Below are 22,006 nucleotides of genomic sequence, written 5' to 3'. Positions count from 1 at the left end.
TGTGCCAAAATCTTGTCCCTGACCTCTGATAAACTTACAAGGTGGCAAATATGCCCTTAAACTAAGGGTCAAATGTCTAATCAGCTACCATTTGTTATTGTCCTGAATTGGTAACATTAAGGGTTTTTTGCAAAGATTATGATCAATTTCATAAATTCTTTTGCTACTAGGATGGTGATCAATGATGATGACATGCTGCTACGTTGCACTCTAGGACCATTTGAACTTTCAATGTCAGGAAACGGGTGTCTGCTTGATAAGGCCTCATGAAGAAGAGTGGAGTCCAGAAATTGATATTAAGGTACAAGAAACTCATAAAGGCATAGTAGGTTGGTACCTGCCACTGATACATCCTGCATGTGAAGGCCATTATCAGTTCAATTGGGTGGTCCTAATCACTCAACTTCATCATTTTTATTCGACTGAAAAAGCTTTCTGGTACCAATATATATATATATATATATATATGCATGCCCTGTGCCTAAACTCGTTTGTTTTTCTTTGGGGTGACATTGCACGATAAAAATAAAGGGCGGCATGTGCTATACACTAAAGAAGGTTCTATGGATAGAATGACGGTTAGTCTAACGACACACTCCGCAGGAAAAACATTAGTTATATTTGTACTATCACTTTTTAAATGATTAGTCAAGTTGCAATTAAAACTCATAATAAACACTTAAAAAGCACAATCTCACATAGTAAAGAATCAATGTGGGACTCAATGAGACACGTCACCAATTGGTGACGTGTAACTGTTTACATGTCACCAACTGGTAACGTGTAAAAAAGTAACATGTCACCAAAAAAAAAAAAAAATTATTTGATTTTTTTTTTTCATTTTTCAAAATAATTTTTAATTTTTTTTAAAAAAAAATTTGTGGCGTGCTAATATCTAACACATCATTATTTAGTGACGTGTCAAAGTTCACACATCACCAATTGGTGACGTGTAGACACGTCACTAAATCCTTTTTTTTTTTTTTGTAGGGCTCATGAGCTCTGTTGTGAGTGCATATGTGAGGGTTGTGTCTCATACAAAACAAATTTGAAGAAAGTGAGTAAATTGACCTAGGCGTTTTTGGGTTAGGGTGATGTCCAAATATATATGTTAATTTACCATTGATGGAGTTCCTAGGTGATTCTGCTCCTAACAATTGATATAAGAGTTATGGTACAATTGTGGCTTGAATGAGTGTTTTGGTCTTTTTAACGCATTTGGTTTAGCTATAGTAAAAAGTGCTCTCGAAGAAAAGTTGCGTTTGGTGGTTCACAATTCGTACAACTCTTTTACGCATTAGCACTTTTGAATTTGTAAAATAACTCACATGTGAGGGAAAGTTAAGTCGATATGAAAAAGACTCCCACGTGAGTGAGATATTTGTTATAAGTGTACATATGAGTGTCGTGTTCCACATGAAGAAAAAAATAAAGAAAATAAGTAGTTAATATACATAAATAGACCCAAGTTTATTAGATTAAACTTTTGAGTTAGAGTGATGTTTAAAGAATGAAATTTGTATATTAATGTACTCTTAATGAACGTTGTAAGCAATTCTCTCCCTAACAAGCTCAAGAAAATCTGCTTAGTCCATCATCATCATTCCAGAAGTGGTCCAGTATATGTGCCTGCTTCAATGGGAGCCATTTCACGTGGAAATAATTGAGGATGATGAGTCTCACACCAGTCACACATTGTCTATGCTTATAGTTACCAAAGCCATACATACTTGACAGGTTTATTAATTAATTATTTATTTCATCTAAAATATTGAAGCTTGAAAAACACTAAAAAGCCCAAAACACTTGAAACAGACCCAAAATCATTTATAATGTGCCATAAAAAGAGGTCCAATGAAGGCCCAAAATGCCCATATGTAAAAGACAAATATGTAGTTTGGTTTGGGTTTTGAATAATAGCTAATCCGCAATTATTTTAGGAGAAAATGTACTTTACCTCCTGAAGTTTAACTATTTTTTTTTTTAATTTGAATATTAATATTTAAAAATTTGCAATGTACCATCATAAAGTTGCAAAATTTTGCAATTCAAGCTATCTGTTACTCAATTCCGTCTTCTCAAATGAAAAGTTCAACACTTGATACGCATGTGAGATTTTACTAGCCAATCTTCCCAAATTGCCCATAATTTTTTTTTTTTACAAAAAAAAAAAAAAAAAACTAGGGCCATCCCCTCTAGTCATGAGGGTGGATTGCCACCCCCAATCCCTCCATTTGGGGGACGCTCGACCACCCCCTTGGCCATATGGGGGTGGCCGAGTCACCCCCAATGCGTATTTAGCCCATTGGGGTGGCCAAACCACCTCCTTGGGCTGTGGGGGTGCCTTTTTTTTTTTTTTTTTTTTTAAGGGCAATATGAGATTTCACAACTTGGGTTGGGGGCAATATAGGAAGAATTAGACCTAAAGTCTCACGTGAGTGTCACGTTCTCAACTTTTTCATCTTCTCATACATCATTAATTAAAGGATTGTTCGAATTGCAAACTTTTGAAATTTTATGATGGTACATTACAAATTTTAAAATATTGGGGTTCAAATTGAAAAAAGTGGTGAAACTTCGGGAGTAAAATGCATTTTTCTCATTATTTTAAAACCATTAAGGTGGTTAGCGCCAATTTTCCCATTATTTTAAAACCATTAAGGTGGTAAAATAATAAAACCATTATTTTAATCTATTAACTTTCTAAGGGGACGTGGTTATACCGGTTAGTGAATTTAGACAATAACCATTAATTGCTTGTATACCCATAATAATTAGGTCAAAATCTATTAATTTAAGCTTTTGAATTGAGTTGTGCATGATGATCTCATTCAAAGAAGTCTTGAGAAATAAATCTACATAAAACACAAAGCAATCAAACAAGCTTATTTCATTTTTTTCTCTTTATTTCAAAATTTGAAATCAAGGCCCTCTAGAATTCTTAATTATTTTTTTTTATCACGTAAATTTCATTAAATTCCAATCATTATTTGATATTAAATAACTATAATTTTATCACACTAACATTTATTATTTTTAAGCACGATAAATATAATAAATACTGAAGAGGTAAATATTCATAATTTAATTTAAAATTAGTGGTGGAACTTTAGAAAATCTATATATATATATATTATAATAAAATGGTAAGAAATTATACAAGATGGGATCTCATTATTTGATCCAAAAGCCCCAAACCTGACTCCGATATCCTGATAACCACCCGACCGCTTATTTCTCCTCCTATATATAACTGCATGAACCCTTGTACTCGAACCGCATTTGGGTCGGGTTCGAATCTCGCAGAACCAAGATAATCAGTACCAGTAAGCAATTTCTCTCCAACTCTTAAACGCTTAAACCTCTTCAACGGCTTCGACCCCTGAATGGTTCATTACAAGAACTTGTTCTGTTTAATTTTCTCTAAATTAAATTTTAGGGTTTTTGTTTGGATGCCAAGAAGTTGAGGAAAGTTGTAGAAAAGCACCTTTTTTGTGTGTGGATTTTACTGTTGTCTGCTTCAGTATCGTTGGTTCATGAGACAGAATTTGTCACAAAGTTTGTTTCTTTAGAATTGCAAGGTTTGAAATTGCAACTTGCACATAGAGAGATATATACACACACATAGACTGAGTTGTATATGGTGCTTGTATTAATTAAGCTCGAAGTTGTCGTTTATTTATAGTAGGCAATCTTTTGTGGATAGTTCAGGTGCTTATGAGATAACATTGAGGATTAAGAAAATGAGCATTGTGCCCAAGGAGACCATTGAGGTCATTGCTCAAAGCATTGGGATTAACAATTTGTCTCCAGATGTCGCGCTTGCTCTTGCTCCCGATGTGGAATATCGAATGCGTGAGATCATGCAGGTAGATTTTCAGGTTTTCATGCAATATATTTTATGTGGGTTTGTTTTGCCACTGCTGTTTTGATACATGTAAGTGTCTTTTGCTGTTCAAGTAAGGCTAGTAGCTTACATGCTTTTGGTTGGTAGGTGGGCGTTGTTTTAGATATAGCAACTAGGATGTATTGTCTAGTAGAGTAAGAAAGAACCAAGTAATGTTTGGTTTTTCAGTTCTGATGAAAGCATTTTCCATCATGAAGCGTGTTGTATTTATTATTGATATCTAGTGCAGTTCAGCCAGTTTATGAAAATGACCATGGGTTGTTTTGCCCAGCAATTCCCTTATAGCCAGAGAAAATTACATGGCCTTAAATGTTTGTGTTTGGTGAATATATAAGAATCCTCAGTTGTTGTCTTCGACATTCTATTCAGAATGTAGCAACCATGTGGAATATTGAGAATATTTGATAGAAGTGAAATCGGAAAAGAGAGGCATATTTATCACCAAAGTGAGGCTGGCTGTAAATGTCAAGATTGGGGCCTAGGTTACTCTTGTTTTTCCTTTTACCTGCTTGGAGGAGATAATAGAGCTATTGAAGGAGGTAGAGATAACTGAAGAACCTAATAAAATTTCTTGTCACAAAATTGCAGGAGGCCATCAAATGCATGCTTCACTCTAAGAGAACGACATTGACAGCAGATGATGTTGATGGTGCACTCAACTTGAGAAATGTTGAGGTAAGTTTTGCAAATGATTGATTTTAGAGCTCTTTAGCTCATATCAATGTGTTGCATTCTTGTGACATTTTAAAGAGGAAAGCATAAGTTAAATGACTAAGTTTATGAGCGGATAAAAGCATAAGATCTATCATTACTCTAGTTAGTGCTTGTGATGCGGAATGAATGATTAGTACATATGATAGAACGGGTTATGTGGCAACTTTGTAATTGCCTTTTCCATTGTTTGGAAAACATATTTTGTTCAATCTTGTTAATCTTCTTGCATCAGCCAATTTACGGCTTTGCCTCGGGGTGTCCTCTGCGATTCAAAAGAGCTATTGGACATAGGGACTTGTTTTACATTGATGACAAGGATGTGGATCTTAAAGATGTAAGGAATTACCTTTAATTTCATTACCGTTTCAACTTAATTGGGTGCAATACCTTATAGTTTATAGTAATTTTATTTGACTCGTAGGTGATTGACGCTCCTTTACCAAAAGCACCTCTTGATACTGCAGTTCTTTGTCACTGGCTAGCTATCGAGGGTGTGCAACCTGCTATTCCGGAAAATGCTTCTGTAGAAGGTTCGTATACAAATAGTTGCAGCTTGCTAGCACAACATTGTTTCTTGTAATTTGACTTGTTAGATATATCATCCAGTTGCCTTTGGTACATTATAGGTGGAATGCAAACTACCTGTTTGCTTTATAGCACCTTTCTATGTTTAACTTGTGCAGAAGTCTGACATTCTCTTTAACCTTTCATGGCACAAGAGATATTTTCAGGAATAGCATAATGTGATGTGGCTTATGATTGATCTTATTTGTATATTGTCTTGTAGGTTTAGATCTACATATTCAAATTATAGAATCAGTCAGTTCCTTGATAAGAACTTTTTCCTTGAAATTTTTTTGTGCTTTGTCTGCAGTAATTGCCGCTCCTGATGATGGTAAAAAGCATGAACAAAAGGATGATGCACTTCCTGATGAGATTAAATTACCGGTGAAGCATGTATTGTCTAGGGAGCTTCGGGTATATCATATGTTACATTCATTATTTTCAATTTATTTTTAATCTTTTATCCTGCAGTCTAGTTATGTGGCCTCTATTGTTGTCTTTGCAGCTTTACTTTAATAAAATCACTGACCTAACAATGAGTAGGTCTGATTCGGTCCTTTTTAAACAAGCATTGGCAAGTTTGGCTACAGACTCGGGACTTCATCCATTAGTTCCGTATTTCACACGCTTTATAGCTAATGAGGTAAAAAGTTTTGATTATATTGTTAACATAACTAACACTGAAATATATAGCAATTTGTTGGTAATTCCATCTGTTATTTGTCCAATCATTTTAGGTATCTCATGGTTTAAGTGATTATTCTCTTCTCTTCGCTTTGATGCGTGTTGTGCGAAGTCTCCTTCAAAATCCTCATGTTCACATAGAACCTTATGTAAGTTTACCTCTAATTTATTGGATGTATTTGCCAATTATGTATATTGAGATTAAATTATGTCTAAATTGATTACTGTTATTGATATCTACCTTTAAGGTTATTAGGTCGACTATTAGGGGGAGTCAAAACAGCATTCCACGTTACACATTTTGATGTGGATGTAGTATCTGTTGACCTGGCATTTGGTGGTTACTGAAAAGGAGGCCACCTAGACCCTGCCATTCATTTAAATTTGAATGGCTGCTAACCATTAGATTCCCAAGTCTTCTGATTATTTTGAAAAGGTTTGATTTGATAATCTTTGTTGCTGATAAGGATTTGGATCTTGAGATTATTAATGATTATTGTTTTCTATCTAAAAGTGGAGCTAGAAGCAATGACAGATCTGAAAGGAATTTTGTGAACATTCTGAAGAAACTTCAAGAATGAAATTGGATTGCAGAAGCTTTTTAGAGGGAAGAAGCATTTTATCATAACAGCGCATTTCTATTGGATTTCACATCCAATTTGTTAGATATTCCCAACTACTTGAGTTGGCTACATAATTCCTTCTTTGTCATTCAGCTCTGTCTACAGTCTAGATTCACGATCTCCTTTGGATACTTGGCAATTATGTCTGTTCTCATTGCCTCTACCCTCATCCTTTTGACCTTCTTCTCGTTGTTTTGGATCCTTGCTCAATAATAAAACCACATTCTATGTGATTCCGCCTCTTGCATCCTTGGACGGACAGGTGTATAATATTTTTCAATCTTCTAACTTTTCCGAATTTGTGGATTTTTGTTATTTTTTTAGCTTGTAAGGGGGGACTCTTTGTATACATTTTGTGTACTAAGGTTACGCCCCTCTGTTTTTATCAATGAAATAATTTTTTTATCAAAAAAAATAAAAAATAAAACTACATTCTGTCCATTTGTCGGTTTTCATTGTGCATGGCTGAGTAGTTATGGAGTACCTTCCTCGTAATTGTTCAATAATGCCAGAGAGGTCCCCTCATTCAGACTTTTGAAATTCATTTATGAACTAAAGCAAATGTTGAACCGATTATCAATATGAAAACATGAATTTACCTTGTAGTTTGTGTGAAGGGTCGATAAGGCATGATTTGTGATGATTATAGTACAGATGTGCCTTTCATTTGTATAAAGGGTCGTTTACTTGTGATTCTGAAAAGTCATCGATTGATTTTTTTTTTTTTGTCAGCTACACCAGTTGATGCCTTCTGTGGTTACATGCCTTGTTGCAAAAAGGTTGGGAAATAGGTTTGCTGACAACCACTGGGAACTTAGAGACTTCACAGCAAACCTGGTTGCTTCGATATGCAAAAGGTGAGATTTTCCATTTTGTTATACTCGTCTTTCTCTTGACAGGCCTCCCCTTTTTGTATCCCTTCTAAGATCTTTCTTTTTCTTTTCTATATGTCCAGTATTTCGTAGGAACAACCAACACACATAGAGTAGACAATCTTTTTTCTCCCCTTCTATTAAAACTAATAAAAGAAACTTTCAAATGATAATATAAATACTAGAATGTCTCTTAGTTTAGTAATTACTAATGACTGCTTCGCAATTTGGAATAGAGTAAATTTTTAATAATAGAGTAATAAGTAAAATGTTCTATGTAAGGCATAAAAGTAGTTCCTTTTAGGAACTTGTAATCTTTGATAAGAATATACTGAGTTGCATAAAAAAAAATTGTTTTTGCGTCAATTCAAAGACCTAAAAAGGTTTTATAAGATTAAGAAGTGTCCTTTGAGTGCCACGTGGCCATGTCATAATAGATCCGAACACTTGCTCTGGATACCTGTCCCATGATGATATTGTAGCAATGAACATTTGATCAAAATACAACTATGTCATGCATAGTGTCATGTTAATGTGGATTTCCATTTTTGATAGAGTTGGTTGATGTGACTAGCCATTTGGCAGTGTTGAGTTCCAGGTTTGTTTAACCATTGGGCTGACAATCTTAATCAGCCCCAGAGCAGATATAGATCTTATAGGAACCTGTTGCAAATTTATTAACCATTGTGACACGATGAACAAAATCTGTTTAAATGGTGGATAAATTCAAATTTTGCCAGCTTCTAAATAGTGTTTTTCAAAGTAACTTGGTTATCACTTAACTTTGTGAATGAAGATTTCATTTTCCTGTTATTACATAGGCCCATTTACATCTAATCTTTTCAAATTCTGTTGCAGGTTTGAGCATGTTTATAACAATCTCCAGACACGTTTGACAAAAACTTTGCTCAATGCATTTTTGGATCCAAAACGGGCATTGACTCAACAGTATGGTGCAATTCAAGGGTTAGCGGCCTTGGGACCCAATGTGGTATTCTCATTTCCCATGCTTCATGGAACTGAGGGGGAAAAGAAAACTTTTTGTACTGTTACATTCATGTCTGAAAGTAATCTCTATATCCAGAGACTGTTGCGCATCCTATAGGTGTTAAAGCCCACTCTAAGCAATTAAGTTTTGGCTTAAGAGAAGTGGAGGAAGTGCAAAGAGTAAATAGAGATGTAGATGAGAGAATAGAATAGAATAAAAGAAAAGTATAACTTTTGTCTTTTGTTTGAATAAGATATATCTCAAAAAGATGATTTAGTTTGCATGATGTTTCATTGCCGTTATTGCTCTTGTTTAGTTTCTCTCTGAATCTCTGCGGATCAGCAAAAGATTTCTTTCATGATTTTGCCTTTAATTTCCATCACTCCCTCCATAGGTCTCTACTCCACAGTGTCTTAAACTGTATTTAGTGTTTCATCAACTTTCTGAAATTAGAAGTAGTGATAAGGAAAGTCGCTACACTACTTAATTCCATTTGCTATGAAGCGTTGCAATCTATGTAAACTTTCTTGAAGAAAAATAAAAATGAAGACCTTAGGCAGTATCTGAACTGCCTCATTTAAGAGTTATTTTAAACCTTCTTTCTCCAATCCATGGTATGTTTGAGTTTCCACATCCTACTTCTACTTCTCTACAGGTATTTTGAGCTGTTTTTTATGCTTCTGTACTTTCCAAGTAGGTTCGCATGCTAATACTGCCAAATCTTGAGCCATATATGCGACTTCTTGAACCAGAGATGCTTCTTGAGAAGCAAAAGAATGAGATGAAGAGGCATGAGGCTTGGCGTGTTTATGGAGCCCTGCTGGTGAGCTGCTTCTCTAACCCAATGCTTGTATGATTATACTATTGTAGAAGTTTTAGGAATGGATTCACATTTTAAGACCTTGCTTTTTCCAGCATGCAACAGGTCAATGTATATATGATCGGCTCAAGATATTCTCACCTCTGCCATCCCTGTCAGCACGTGCAGTATGGAGGACCAATGCAAGGGTTATTACCACCCCACCAAGTAAGAAATATGCTTCTTCTTCGTTCTTTTTTTGGCTTGAAATAATTCCCTTCAAACATGCGCTAATTATGAGTGTTTACATAGTTAAATTTATATGTAAGGTTTCAATGGACTGAAATTGGAGGAAGATAGCGTGAATGATGTTTTAAGATTTCTTTGGTAGGAATATTGTGTGAATGATGTTTAATATTTATTTGGAATACTAGGATTGGGTGCATATGTATGGTCACAGGATTATTTGATCAATGTTCATATTACTTGAGGACAGATTCTAACTGCTTTTTAATCCTCGTCAAATCACAAAGATAAACGCAAGGGGAGCATGGAACACTTGGAAGAGCAGCCGCCGCACAAGAAAATAGCCCCTGATGGTCCAATTCTTGCTGTGTCAACCAATTCCTCGCCATCTCACATGGAAGAGGAAGCTCTGGTTCCACCAGCTCCCTTGATTGATTCTAATGCAGGCCCATCATCATCATCCTCCTCTAGACAACCGACTAATGACATAAATTTGGATGGCAGAGGTAGGGGAGACAAGGGTGGTAGTCAATCTCTGAATAGGTCAGCTGTCCTCTCTCAGATATGGAAAAATGACTTGGATTCTGGGCGTCTCCTGGTATTGCTGTTTGAGCTGTTTGGTGAAGGCATTTTATCCTTCATTCCAGCTCCAGAGATGTCTATGTTCTTATGACCATTTGTACAAAGATCTGCACTTCCATAGTTACTCATATGTGTACAAATTACACTTGCATATGTAATTTTAAAGTTCTCAAGACCAAATCTTTTGGTAAATTTCTATGAAGCTTTTATGAAACATTCAATAGTACTGCTGATCATGTGTTGATTGTCTGGAATTTGGATGTGTTGGGCCTATTTTATTGCACCAAGATTATCAATTAGTTGGAGCTAGTATGACCTCTTGAACTCTGGATCCATATTCCTAGCAAAACAAGAGGGTCGGTTATCCGAGGCTTGTTGGAGCAGGTAGGCATGATCTCTTATATTTACTGTTTAAATTACTAGTAATTCAGATAGTAAAATTTATAGGCATCTTTATCTTTAGAACTCTACCATCTTAGCGGACAAAACAAAGTTCTCATTTATTTCCATCAGTAGTACAATCTAATTTTAGGAAACAGGGGAACCAAAACCAAAGCAAAATTACTTCACTATAGTGTAAAACATGGCGGATGCAATAGTTTCTAGGGAACTTGAACAGGCAGGCTTTTGGACTCACGTTCAACAGCTTTCTTGAGGAAGCTATCCTCTTCGAGGGCCATCTGAACTGGCAAGAAGCCCATGTCATTAGCCATGGCGAGCATCATCTTCTTGGTTTCCTCCTTGAACTCCTCCAGATCAACTGCCCCATTGGAGTCATGATCGAACCGCATGAACAGGGAATCATAGAGACGAGCAAGCTCATCTGGGTCAGGCTTCACGTCTATCCCAAAGTGGGTCTCAAAGACCCTCAGACTCTGCAGCTCCTTCAACATCTCAGCATAGCAGAGAAGACCATCGTGGTCTGTGTCAAGGCGAGCAAAACGGTCACGTATTGAGACATTGAATGCTTCTTCATCCTCCACGAAGTTGAAGATGGTGGCAGCATCCAATACTTCTACACTCATTTTGATCTTAAGCTTGAAGTTGGAGACTAGGACTTCGATTTTGAAGTTTTTGATGAAAAAGAAGGTGGTGTTCTCATATATATATATATATATGCAGACATGTATGCTGTTTTCAACACTCCCCCCTTTTAGCCAGTAGTTTCTCTTTGCCATAGTTTTTGAATTCCCGCGTTGTGCTTGGTATAACTTTGGTCAAATGTCCTATTTTTTTTCAAGTGAAAGTTTAAACAATCTTTCTTTTTTTCTTTTTATTTTTTTTATTTTTTAATAAAGATAGACAGATTTTGATAAAAGATCAAGAGCATAAAGCTCTTAATAAATCATAGCAAAAAACTATGAAATTACAAAATGATAGATACAATCAAAGAATTTATACAAGTACGATCTATGACTTCAGCTTTTGATAACTCATATACAATTACAGTTATGAAACATATCTACTTCAGACAGATTAAATCTAAGACATGGCCCATGAGCCAAAATTCTCAAACTTTATTTTTTGGCCGTGAGAGATAATCCCTCACACCGATCTACTCCTCCTCAGCCTAAAAAGCAAAGAAAACAACTCACGTCTTTGACCCAATGAACAAAAATAACAAAAAATAAAAACTAAAAAAACAAAATCTCCAATACAAGCAGAAGCGGAGGAGCACGGCATCATAGACATCCCCGAGAAGACATGCCTTGACTGGTGAAGACGAGTAGATTTGAGTTTAAAAAACTAAATCTAAATCTTCAAACTAGATCTAAAACAAAACCGTTAAATACGAGTTCAAAAGAGATTTTAGAGAAGACACCGAGCACTGCTACTAAGAGAAAGAGAGACAGAGAAGGGAATGAGCCATTCTTCCCTCTATGTTTTCTTGTAGTTGGTTTTTCTAAAAATATCTCTCTTCACTTGGCATCATTTTTAAACTCTATTTTAATAATTGAGTCTAACACATGAAATATTTAATTTTAAATAGGAAGTTAATTATAGAAACAATGTTCAAACTCAAGACTATTATTTTGATATCATATTAAATTATTAGTTGTTACAAAATAGTAAAATTAATTATTTAACTAACATTCTTTAAGTTCTCTCGACGTGGGTCTGGTGGAATTGTGAAATCAATGGGCTTAAGAATGTTTAGAAAGTCGAACAAATTAAGACGGTGACTATGGAACGTACGCGTCACCGACCGAAAAAAAAGGGACTTCGTGGAAGGTCAAAAAGCAGCAGAGAAAAGAAGGTTGTTTTGGCCAAACTGAGAAGACCCTCCTCCATACTAGGATTCTCGTGGTAGAAAAGAGAAATCTTGACTTCAAAACCAGGGAGAACCACAGATTAATTTTATTGCCACTTTCGCTCCCAAACGTAACAATTAATCTTGCCATTTGATATACACAGAGTGACCCGTAATTGGAGCTTTCTATATCTCTCCAAAGCTCAAACATTTTTATTTTTTATTTTTTATTTTTGTGTATTTGTTATGATGAAAAATAATAGTTAAGAAAAAATATTTTTGGTTTGACTGAAAAAACTTTTTTAATTTTTGAAAAATTGTTTACGGTTTTAAAATAGTTTTCATTTTTGAAAACCATATACAATTTTTTGAGTTTGAGCATCTCATTCTTAAATCGATAGACTCAGCCAGGACGTTGGTGGGATCCCGTCAAGACCTCCTGACTAGGTCACTGCCAAGACTCGGTTGAGACATTGCTGGGATTTAACTGAGACCCCGCTAGGACCGATCCGGACCCCATAGGAACCTAGTCAAAACACCGCTAAGGCCTTGCGGGGACTTGGTCGGGACCATGCCAGGACTTGGTCAGGACCTCACCGGTATCCGATCGGGACCCAACCGAGACCCTGCTAGGACCCGGTCGAGAGTTGTCGAGATTCAACTGGGACCCTGCTAGGACTCGGTGGAAACCCCACCGGTACCTAGTCAAAACATCGCCGAGACCTTGCGAGGACTTAGTCGAGACCCTGCCAGGACTCGGTCAAGACCTCATCAGTATCCGACCGAGACCCGTTTGGACCTGACCCGGACATTGTTGAGATTCAATTAGGACATCGTCGGGACCCTATTGGAACCCAATCAAAACTCGCTTGGACCTAACGGGCACCGTTGAGAGGACCCTGCTGGACCCTACCGGGACCCTGATCAAGACATCATCTAAACTTAACCAGAACATCGCCAAGACCCGCTTGCATGCATGCATGTTTGTTTCTTTATCATGTGCAGGCAAATTGCCATTTTCTTCTAATAGTCATTGATCTTCGAGAATAAAGTTTTCCCCTTAGTCCCCACAAGACCGAATGGTCAGAAATGATACGCCATGGTCAACTACAATGCCTTTCTACCATCAATGGTGATTCTTCAATAGCCTTAGGTTAATTTCCTTGTAGTTGGATAAATAGTAGGGCATGGGTTTCAATTTCCGTAATGAACTAGCTTAAGATTCTACGGATGCCCTAATGAGATTAAGTTGGGCTATAAGTCATTTCAGTTTAAGAGAGCGCATGCTATCCTCTGCTTTGCAACCCGTTTAAGCCCCTCCTATTGAAGTCCCAACAAGTAAATGCTATTATAATCTCGTCCAAGTAGAGAAGTCACATTTGATCACCCTATATGAAAAAAGAAAAAAAAATAATAATAATAATAACTACAATGCCTTTATGGTCTGCGGCATGCATGATGCATTGGCGCTCCTCTCTCTCTCTCTCGGGAGTCATCCCTCATTGATGGCCATTACGATTTTGGCGTATAATATATCCAGGCTTTAAATTTCAGTCATTGGGTCGTCTGGCTTGTATGCATGGCAGCTCTCCAGTGTACGTAAGTGAGATCTGCACTGAAGTACATAAGAGAAGAGATAATGATTGAACAAAATGAAGGATATTTAAGATATTTTTAGTATATAGAGATCATTTTGGTATGACTTTAATTCAAATGAACCGACAAAAATTAATGCAAATTAGTCTAATAAAATGACATGTATTACCTTAACATGTAAGAATTAAGTACATGTTTTAGGAAGACATATCACTTTATTAGATTGGATTAATTATATGAATTAACTTCAAACCAATTTATAGTTAATTTATGTTTGTACAAGGAGCAGCTCCCCTCCAATTAGGGAACCTCACGTTTTTTATCTCATTTTTAGAGAGGAGGTGCATGTCGTCATGTGTAAAAAATGCATATGAAGGTGAGGGTTTAATCAAATTACGTTGAATCCCTCAACCAATCACCCAGCCTTCTTCCTCTACAGCCATAGTCACCGCCACGACCCTCTAGCCCTCCTTAAACCTTCAAATAAAAGGCGTGGAAGAGAAAGAGGATCTAGTGATTGGTTGAGGGATCTAATGTGGTTGGACTAAACTCTTTTAGATATAAAATTGAGTCACAGGATTAAACTTGAGAAATGATTGGTGTCAATAATTTGTTCATATTTCTGTTACAAATTTAATAGATCAACTATTAGATTTAGGGTAAATATATTATAAGTCCCTGAGTCAACTCGCCAAAACTAAAAAATTCTTAAGTTTTTTTTTTTTTTTTTCAACTTTTTACTTACTGGGTTAATTGAAATGCAATAAAATCTCTACCGTCAAAATTGTGTAACCACCATTAGTCCCAATCAAAACGCACTGTTTTACCATGTTATCATAATAATATTTTATTAATTTAATTTACAAATAAAATATTAAAAAAAATTGAAAGAGTGGATAATGGGTGGTTTGCGGTTTGGGGTAGCTTGGGGACCACCCCAAACCACCTAGGGATGGCTTGCATGGGGTGGCTGCTGATCATTTGTACAAAGATCTGCACTTCCATAGTTACTCATATGTGTACAAATTACACTTGCATATATAATTTTAAAGTTCTCAAGACCAAATCTTTTGGTAAATTTCTATGAAGCTTTTATGAAACATTCAATAGTACTGCTGATCATGTGTTGATTGTCTGGAATTTGGATGTGTTGGGCCTATTTTATTGCACCAAGATTATCAATTAGTTGGAGCTAGTATGACCTCTTGAACTCTGGATCCATATTCCTAGCAAAACAAGAGGGTGGGCTATCCGAGGCTTGTTGGAGCAGGTAGGCATGATCTCTTATATTTATTGTTCGAATTGCTAGTAATTCAGATAGTAAAATTTATAGGCATCTCTATCTTTAGAACTCTACCATCTTAGCGGACAAAACAAAGTTCTCGTTTATTTCCATCAATACTACGATCTAATTTTAGGAAACAGGGGAACCAAAACCAAAGCAAAATTACTTCACTATAGTGTAAAACATGGAGGATGCAATAGTTTCTAGGGAACTTGAACAGGCAGGCTTTTGGACTCACGTTCAACAGCTTTCTTGAGGAAGCTATCCTCTTCGAGGGCCATCTGAACTGGCAAGAAGCCCATGTCATTAGCCATGGCGAGCATCATCTTCTTGGTTTCCTCCTTGAACTCCTCCAGATCAACTGCCCCATTGGAGTCATGATCGAACCGCATGAACAGGGAATCATAGAGACGAGCAAGCTCATCTGGGTCAGGCTTCACGTCTATCCCAAAGTGGGTCTCAAAGACCCTCAGACTCTGCAGCTCCTTCAACATCTCAGCATAGCAGAGAAGACCATCGTGGTCTGTGTCAAGGCGAGCAAAACGGTCACGTATTGAGACATTGAATGCTTCTTCATCCTCCACGAAGTTGAAGATGGTGGCAGCATCCAATACTTCTACACTCATTTTGATCTTAAGCTTGAAGTTGGAGACTAGGACTTTGATTTTGAAGTTTTTGATGAAAAAGAAGGTGGTGTTTCTCATATATATATATATATGCAGACATGTATGCTGTTTTCAACACTCCCCCCTTTTAGCCAGTAGTTTCTCTTTGCCATAGTTTTTGAATTCCCGCGTTGTGCTTGGTATAACTTTGGTCAAATGTCCTATTTTTTTCAAGTGAAAGTTTAAACTACCTTTCTTTTTTTTTTAATAAAGATTGACAGATTTTGATAAAAGATCAAGAGCATAAAGCTCTTAATAAATCATAGCAAAAATCTATGAAATTACAAAATGATAGATACAATCAAAGAATTCATATAAGTACGATCTATGACTTCAGCTTTTGGTAACTCATATACAATTACAGTTATAAAACATATCTACTTCAAACAGATTAGATCTAAGACATGGCCCATGAGCCAAAATTCTCAAACTTTATTTTTTGGCCGTGAGAGATAATCTCTCACACCGATCTACTCCTCCTCAACCTAAAAAGCAAAGAAAACAACTCACGTCTTTGACCCAATGAACAAAAATAACAAAAAATCAAAATTAAAAACTAAAAAAACGAAATCTCAAATACAAGCAGAAGTGGAGGAGCAAGGTATCGTAGACATTCCTGAGAAGACATGCCCTGGCTAGTGAAGACAAGTAGATTTGAGTTTGAAAAACTAGATCTAAATCTTCAAACTAAATCTAAAACAAAATTGTTAGATACGGAGTTCGAAAGAAACTTTAGAGAAGACACAGAGCACTGCTACTAAGAGAAAAAGGGACAGAGAAGGGAATGAGCCATTCTTCCCTCTATGTTTTCTTGTAGTTGGTTTTCCTAAAAATATCTCCCTTCACTTGGCATTGTTTTTAAACTCCATTTTAATAATTGAGTCTAACACATGAAATATTTAATTTTAAATAGAAAGTTAATTATAGAAATAATATTCAAACTCAAGACTATTATTTTGATTTCATGTTAAATCATTAGTTGTTCCAAAAGAGTAAAATTAATTATTTGAGTAACATTCTTTAAGTTCTCTCGACGTGAGTCTGGTGGAATTGTGAAATCAATGCGCTTAAGAATGTTTAGAAAGTCGAACAAATTAAGACGGTGACTACGGAACGTACGCGTCACCGACCGAAAAAAAAAGGGACTTCGTGGAAGGTCAAAAAGCAGCAGAGAAAAGAAGGTTGTTTTGGCCAAACTGAGAAACCCTCCTCCATACTAGGATTCTCGTGGTAGGAAAAGAGAAATCTTGACTTCAAAACCAGGGAGACCCACAGATTAATTTTATTGCCACTTTCGCTCCCAAACGTAACAATTAATCTTTGCCATTTGATATACACAGAGTGACCCGTAATTGGAGCTTTCTATATATCTCCAAAGCTCAAACATTTTTTTTTTTATTTTTTTATTTTTTTTTTTTTTTTTGTGTGTTTGTTATGATGATCAAAAATAATAGTTAAGAAAAATATTTATGGTTTGACTGAAAAAGCTTTTTTAATTTTTGAAAAATTGTTTACGGTTTTAAAATAGTTCTCATTTTTGAAAACCATAAACAATTTTTCGAGTTTGAGCATCTCATTCTTAAATCGATAAACTCAGCCAGGACGTTGGTGAAATCCCGTCAAGACCTCCTGACTGGGACACTGCCGAGACTCGGTCGGGACATCGCTGGGATTCAACTGAGACCCCGCTAGGACCGATCCGGACCCCACAGGAACCTGGTCAAAACACCGCTAAGGCCTTGCGGGGACTTGGTCGGGACCATGTCAGGACTTGGTCAGGACCTCGCGGGTATCCGATCGGGACCCAATCGAGACCCTGCTAGGACCCGGTCGGGAGTTGTCGAGATTCGACTGGGACCCTACTAGGGCTCGGTCGAAACCCCACCGGTACTTGGTCAAAACATCGCCGAGACCTTGCGAGGACTTACTCGGGACCCTGCCAGGACTCAGTCAAGACCTCGCCAGTATCCGACCGAGACCCGTTTGGACCTGACCGGGACATTGTTGAGATCCAATTAGGACATCGTCGGGACCCTATTGGAACCCAATCAAAACTCGCTTGGACCTAACGGGCACCGTTGAGAGGACCCTGCTGGACCCTACCGGGACCCTGATCCATGTGGATGTAGTATCTGTTGACCTGGCATTTGGTGGTTACTGAAAAGGAGACCACCTAGACCCTGCCATTCATTTAAATTTAAATGGCTGCTAACCATTAGATTCCCAAGTCTTCTGATTATTTTGAAAAGGTTTGATTTGATAATCTTTGTTGCTGATAAGGATTTGGATCTTGAGATTATTAATGATTATTGTTTTCTATCTAAAAGTGGAGCTAGAAGCAATGACAGATCTGAAAGGAATTTTGTGAACATTCTGAAGAAACTTCAAGAATGAAATTGGATTGCAGAATCTTTTTAGAGGGAAGAAGCATTTTATCATAACAGCGCATTTCTATTGGATTTCACATCCAATTTGTTAGATATTCCCAACTACTTGAGTTGGCTACATAATTCCTTCTTTGTCATTCAGCTCTGTCTAGTGTCTAGAGTCTAGATTCACGATCTCCTTTGGATACTTGGCAATTATGTCTGTTCTCATTGCCTCTACCCTCATCCTTTTGACCTTCTTCTCGTTGTTTTGGATCCTTGCTCAATAATAAAACCACATTCTATGTGATTCAGCCTCTTGCATCCTTGGACGGACAGGTGTATAATATTTTTCAATCTTCTAACTTTTCCGAATTTGTGGATTTTTGTTATTTTTTTAGCTTGTAAGGGGAGACTCTTTGTATACATTTTGTGTACTAAGGTTACGCACCTCTGTTTTTATCAATGAAATAATTTTTTTATCAAAAAAATAAAAAATAAAACTACATTCTGTCCATTTGTCGGCTTTCATTGTGCATGGCTGAGTAGTTATGGATTACCTTCCTCGTAATTGTTCAATAATGCCAGAGAGGTCCCCTCATTCAGACTTATGAAATTCATTTATGAACTAAAGCAAATGTTGAACCGATTATCTATATGAAAACATGAATTTACCTTGTAGTTTGTGTGAAGGGTCGATAAGGCATGATTTGTGATGATTATAGTACAGATGTGCCTTTCATTTGTATAAAGGGTCGTTTATTTGTGATTCTGAAAAGTCATCGATTGATTTTTTTTTTGTCAGCTACACCAGTTGATGCCTTCTGTGGTTACATGCCTTGTTGCAAAAAGGTTGGGAAATAGGTTTGCTGACAACCACTGGGAACTTAGAGACTTCACAGCAAACCTGGTTGCTTCGATATGCAAAAGGTGAGATTTTCCATTTTGTTATACTCGTCTTTCTCTTGACAGGCCTCCCCTTTTTGTATCCCTTCTAAGATCTTTCTTTTTCTTTTCTATATGTCCGGTATTTCGTAGGAACAACCAACACACATAGAGTAGACAATCTTTTTTCTCCCCTTCTATTAAAACTAATAAAAGAAACTTTTAAATGACAACATAAATACTAGAATGTCTCTTAGTTTAGTAATTACTAATGACTGCTTCGCAATTTGGAATAGAGTAAATTTTTAATAATAGAGTAATAAGTAAAATGTTCTATGTAAGGCATAAAAGTAGTTCCTTTTAGGAACTTGTAATCTTTGATAAGAATATACTGAGTTGCATAAAAAAAAATTGTTTTTGCGTCAATTCAAAGACCTAAAAAGGTTTTATAAGATTAAGAAGTGTCCTTTGAGTGCCACGTGGCCATATATGTCATAATAGATCCGAACACTTGCTCTGGATACCTGTCCCATGATGATATTGTAGCAATGAACATTTGATCAAAATACAACTATGTCATGCATAGTGTCATGTTAATGTGGATTTCCATTTTTGATAGAGTTGGTTGATGTGACTGGCCATTTGGCAGTGTTGAGTTCCAGGTTTGTTTAACCATTGGGCTGACAATCTTAATCAGCCCCAGAGCAGATATAGATCTTATAGGAACCTGTTGCAAATTTATTAACCATTGTGACACGATGAACAAAATCTGTTTAAATGGTGGATAAATTCAAATTTTGCCAGCTTCTAAATAGTGTTTTTCAAAGTAACTTGGTTATCACTTAACTTTATGAATGAAGATTTCATTTTCCTGTTATTACATAGGCCCATTTACATCTAATCTTTTCAAATTCTGTTGCAGGTTTGAGCATGTTTATAACAATCTCCAGACACGTTTGACAAAAACTTTGCTCAATGCATTTTTGGATCCAAAACGGGCATTGACTCAACAGTATGGTGCAATTCAAGGGTTAGCGGCCTTGGGACCCAATGTGGTATTCTCATTTCCCATGCTTCATGGAACTGAGGGGGAAAAGAAAACTTTTTGTACTGTTACATTCATGTCTGAAAGTAATCTCTATATCCAGAGACTGTTGCGCATCCTATAGGTGTTAAAGCCCACTCTCAGCAATTAAGTTTTGGCTTAAGAGAAGTGGAGGAAGTGCAAAGAGTAAATAGAGATGTAGATGAGAGAATAGAATAGAATAAAAGAAAAGTATAACTTTTGTCTTTTGTTTGAATAAGATATATCTCAAAAAGATGATTTAGTTTGCATGATGTTTCATTGCCGTTATTGCTCTTGTTTAGTTTCTCTCTGAATCTCTGCGGATCAGCAAAAGATTTCTTTCATGATTTTGCCTTTAATTTCCATCACTCCCTCCATAGGTCTCTACTCCACAGTGTCTTAAACTGTATTTAGTGTTTCATCAACTTTCTGAAATTAGAAGTAGTGATAAGGAAAGTCGCTACACTACTTAATTCCATTTGCTATGAAGCGTTGCAATCTATGTAAACTTTCTTGAAGAAAAATAAAAATGAAGACCTTAGGCAGTATCTGAACTGCCTCATTTAAGAGTTATTTTAAACCTTCTTTCTCCAATCCATGGTATGTTTGAGTTTCCACATCCTACTTCTACTTATCTACAGGTATTTTGAGCTGTTTTTTATGCTTCTGTACTTTCCAAGTAGGTTCGCATGCTAATACTGCCAAATCTTGAGCCATATATGCGACTTCTTGAACCAGAGATGCTTCTTGAGAAGCAAAAGAATGAGATGAAGAGGCATGAGGCTTGGCGTGTTTATGGAGCCCTGCTGGTGAGCTGCTTCTCTAACCCAATGCTTGTATGGTTATACTATTGTAGAAGTTTTAGGAATGGATTGACATTTAAGACCTTGCTTTTTCCAGCATGCAACAGGTCAATGTATATATGATCGGCTCAAGATATTCTCACATCTGCCATCCCTGTCAGCACGTGCAGTATGGAGGACCAATGCAAGGGTTATTACCACCCCACCAAGTAAGAAATATGCTTCTTCTTGTTTCTTCTTTTGGCTTGAAACAATTCCCTTCAAACATGCGCTAATTATGAGTGTTTACATAGTTAAATGTATATGTAAGGTTTCAATGGACTGAAATTGGAGGAAGATAGCGTGAATGATGTTTTAAGATTTCTTTGGTAGGAATATTGTGTGAATGATGTTTAATATTTATTTGGAATACTAGGATTGGGTGCATATGTATGGTCACAGGATTATTTGATCAATGTTCATATTACTTGAGGCCAGACTCTAACTGCTTTTTAATCCTCGTCAAATCACAAAGATAAACGCAAGGGGAGCATGGAACACTTGGAAGAGCAGCCGCCGCACAAGAAAATAGCCCCTGATGGTCCAATTCTTGCTGCGTCAACCAATTCCTCGCCATCTCACATGGAAGAGGAAGCTGTGGTTCCACCAGCACCCTTGATTGATTCTAATGCAGACCCGTCATCATCATCCTCCTCTAGACAACCGACTAATGACATAAATTTGGATGGCAGAGGTAGGAGAGACAAGGGTGGTAGTCAAGCTCTGAATAGGTCAGCTGTCCTCTCTCAGATATGGAAAAATGACTTGGATTCTGGGCGTCTCCTGGTATTGCTGTTTGAGCTGTTTGGTGAAGGCATTTTATCCTTCATTCCAGCTCCCGAGATGTCCATGTTCTTATGACCATTTTTACAAAGATCTGCACTTCCATAGTTACTCATATGTGTACAAATTACACTTGCATATATAATTTTAAAGTTCTCAAGACCAAATCTTTTGGTAAATTTCTATGAAGCTTTTATGAAACATTCAATAGTACTGCTGATCATGTGTTGATTGTCTGGAATTTGGATGTGTTGGGCCTATTTTATTGCACCAAGATTATCAATTAGT

At 36.7% G+C, this 22,006-nt stretch overlaps 3 protein-coding genes across 3 annotated transcripts; 1 reads left to right on the top strand and 2 right to left on the bottom strand.

Annotated features, from left to right (window-relative positions):
• Nucleotides 1-3,183: 3,183 nt before the first annotated feature.
• On the top strand, nt 3,184-21,931 carry LOC132180710 (uncharacterized). The gene is made up of 21 exons (XM_059593617.1): nt 3,184-3,326; nt 3,712-3,869; nt 4,496-4,582; nt 4,854-4,955; nt 5,043-5,151; nt 5,496-5,599; nt 5,691-5,828; nt 5,923-6,018; nt 7,225-7,349; nt 8,223-8,355; nt 9,050-9,175; nt 9,268-9,379; nt 9,685-10,061; nt 10,579-10,928; nt 15,332-15,661; nt 17,374-17,539; nt 18,948-19,072; nt 19,950-20,082; nt 20,777-20,902; nt 20,994-21,105; nt 21,411-21,931. Exons 2-21 carry the CDS (start codon nt 3,744-3,746, stop codon nt 21,794-21,796), a joined length of 3,363 nt encoding a protein of 1,120 aa, XP_059449600.1. The 5' UTR covers nt 3,184-3,326; nt 3,712-3,743; the 3' UTR covers nt 21,797-21,931.
• Nucleotides 10,463-11,037, bottom strand: LOC132180784 (uncharacterized). The gene has a single exon (XM_059593729.1). It carries the CDS (start codon nt 11,002-11,004, stop codon nt 10,582-10,584), a length of 423 nt encoding a protein of 140 aa, XP_059449712.1. The 5' UTR covers nt 11,005-11,037; the 3' UTR covers nt 10,463-10,581.
• Nucleotides 15,110-15,783, bottom strand: LOC132183322 (uncharacterized). The gene has a single exon (XM_059596733.1). It carries the CDS (start codon nt 15,735-15,737, stop codon nt 15,315-15,317), a length of 423 nt encoding a protein of 140 aa, XP_059452716.1. The 5' UTR covers nt 15,738-15,783; the 3' UTR covers nt 15,110-15,314.
• Nucleotides 21,932-22,006: the final 75 nt, after the last annotated feature.

This window comes from Corylus avellana, chromosome ca5 (genome assembly GCF_901000735.1).
Source record: "Corylus avellana chromosome ca5, CavTom2PMs-1.0".
NCBI lineage: Eukaryota > Viridiplantae > Streptophyta > Magnoliopsida > Fagales > Betulaceae > Corylus > Corylus avellana.
The sequence above is the reverse complement of the archived record's forward strand: the minus strand, read 5'-3'. Positions and strand labels throughout refer to the sequence as shown.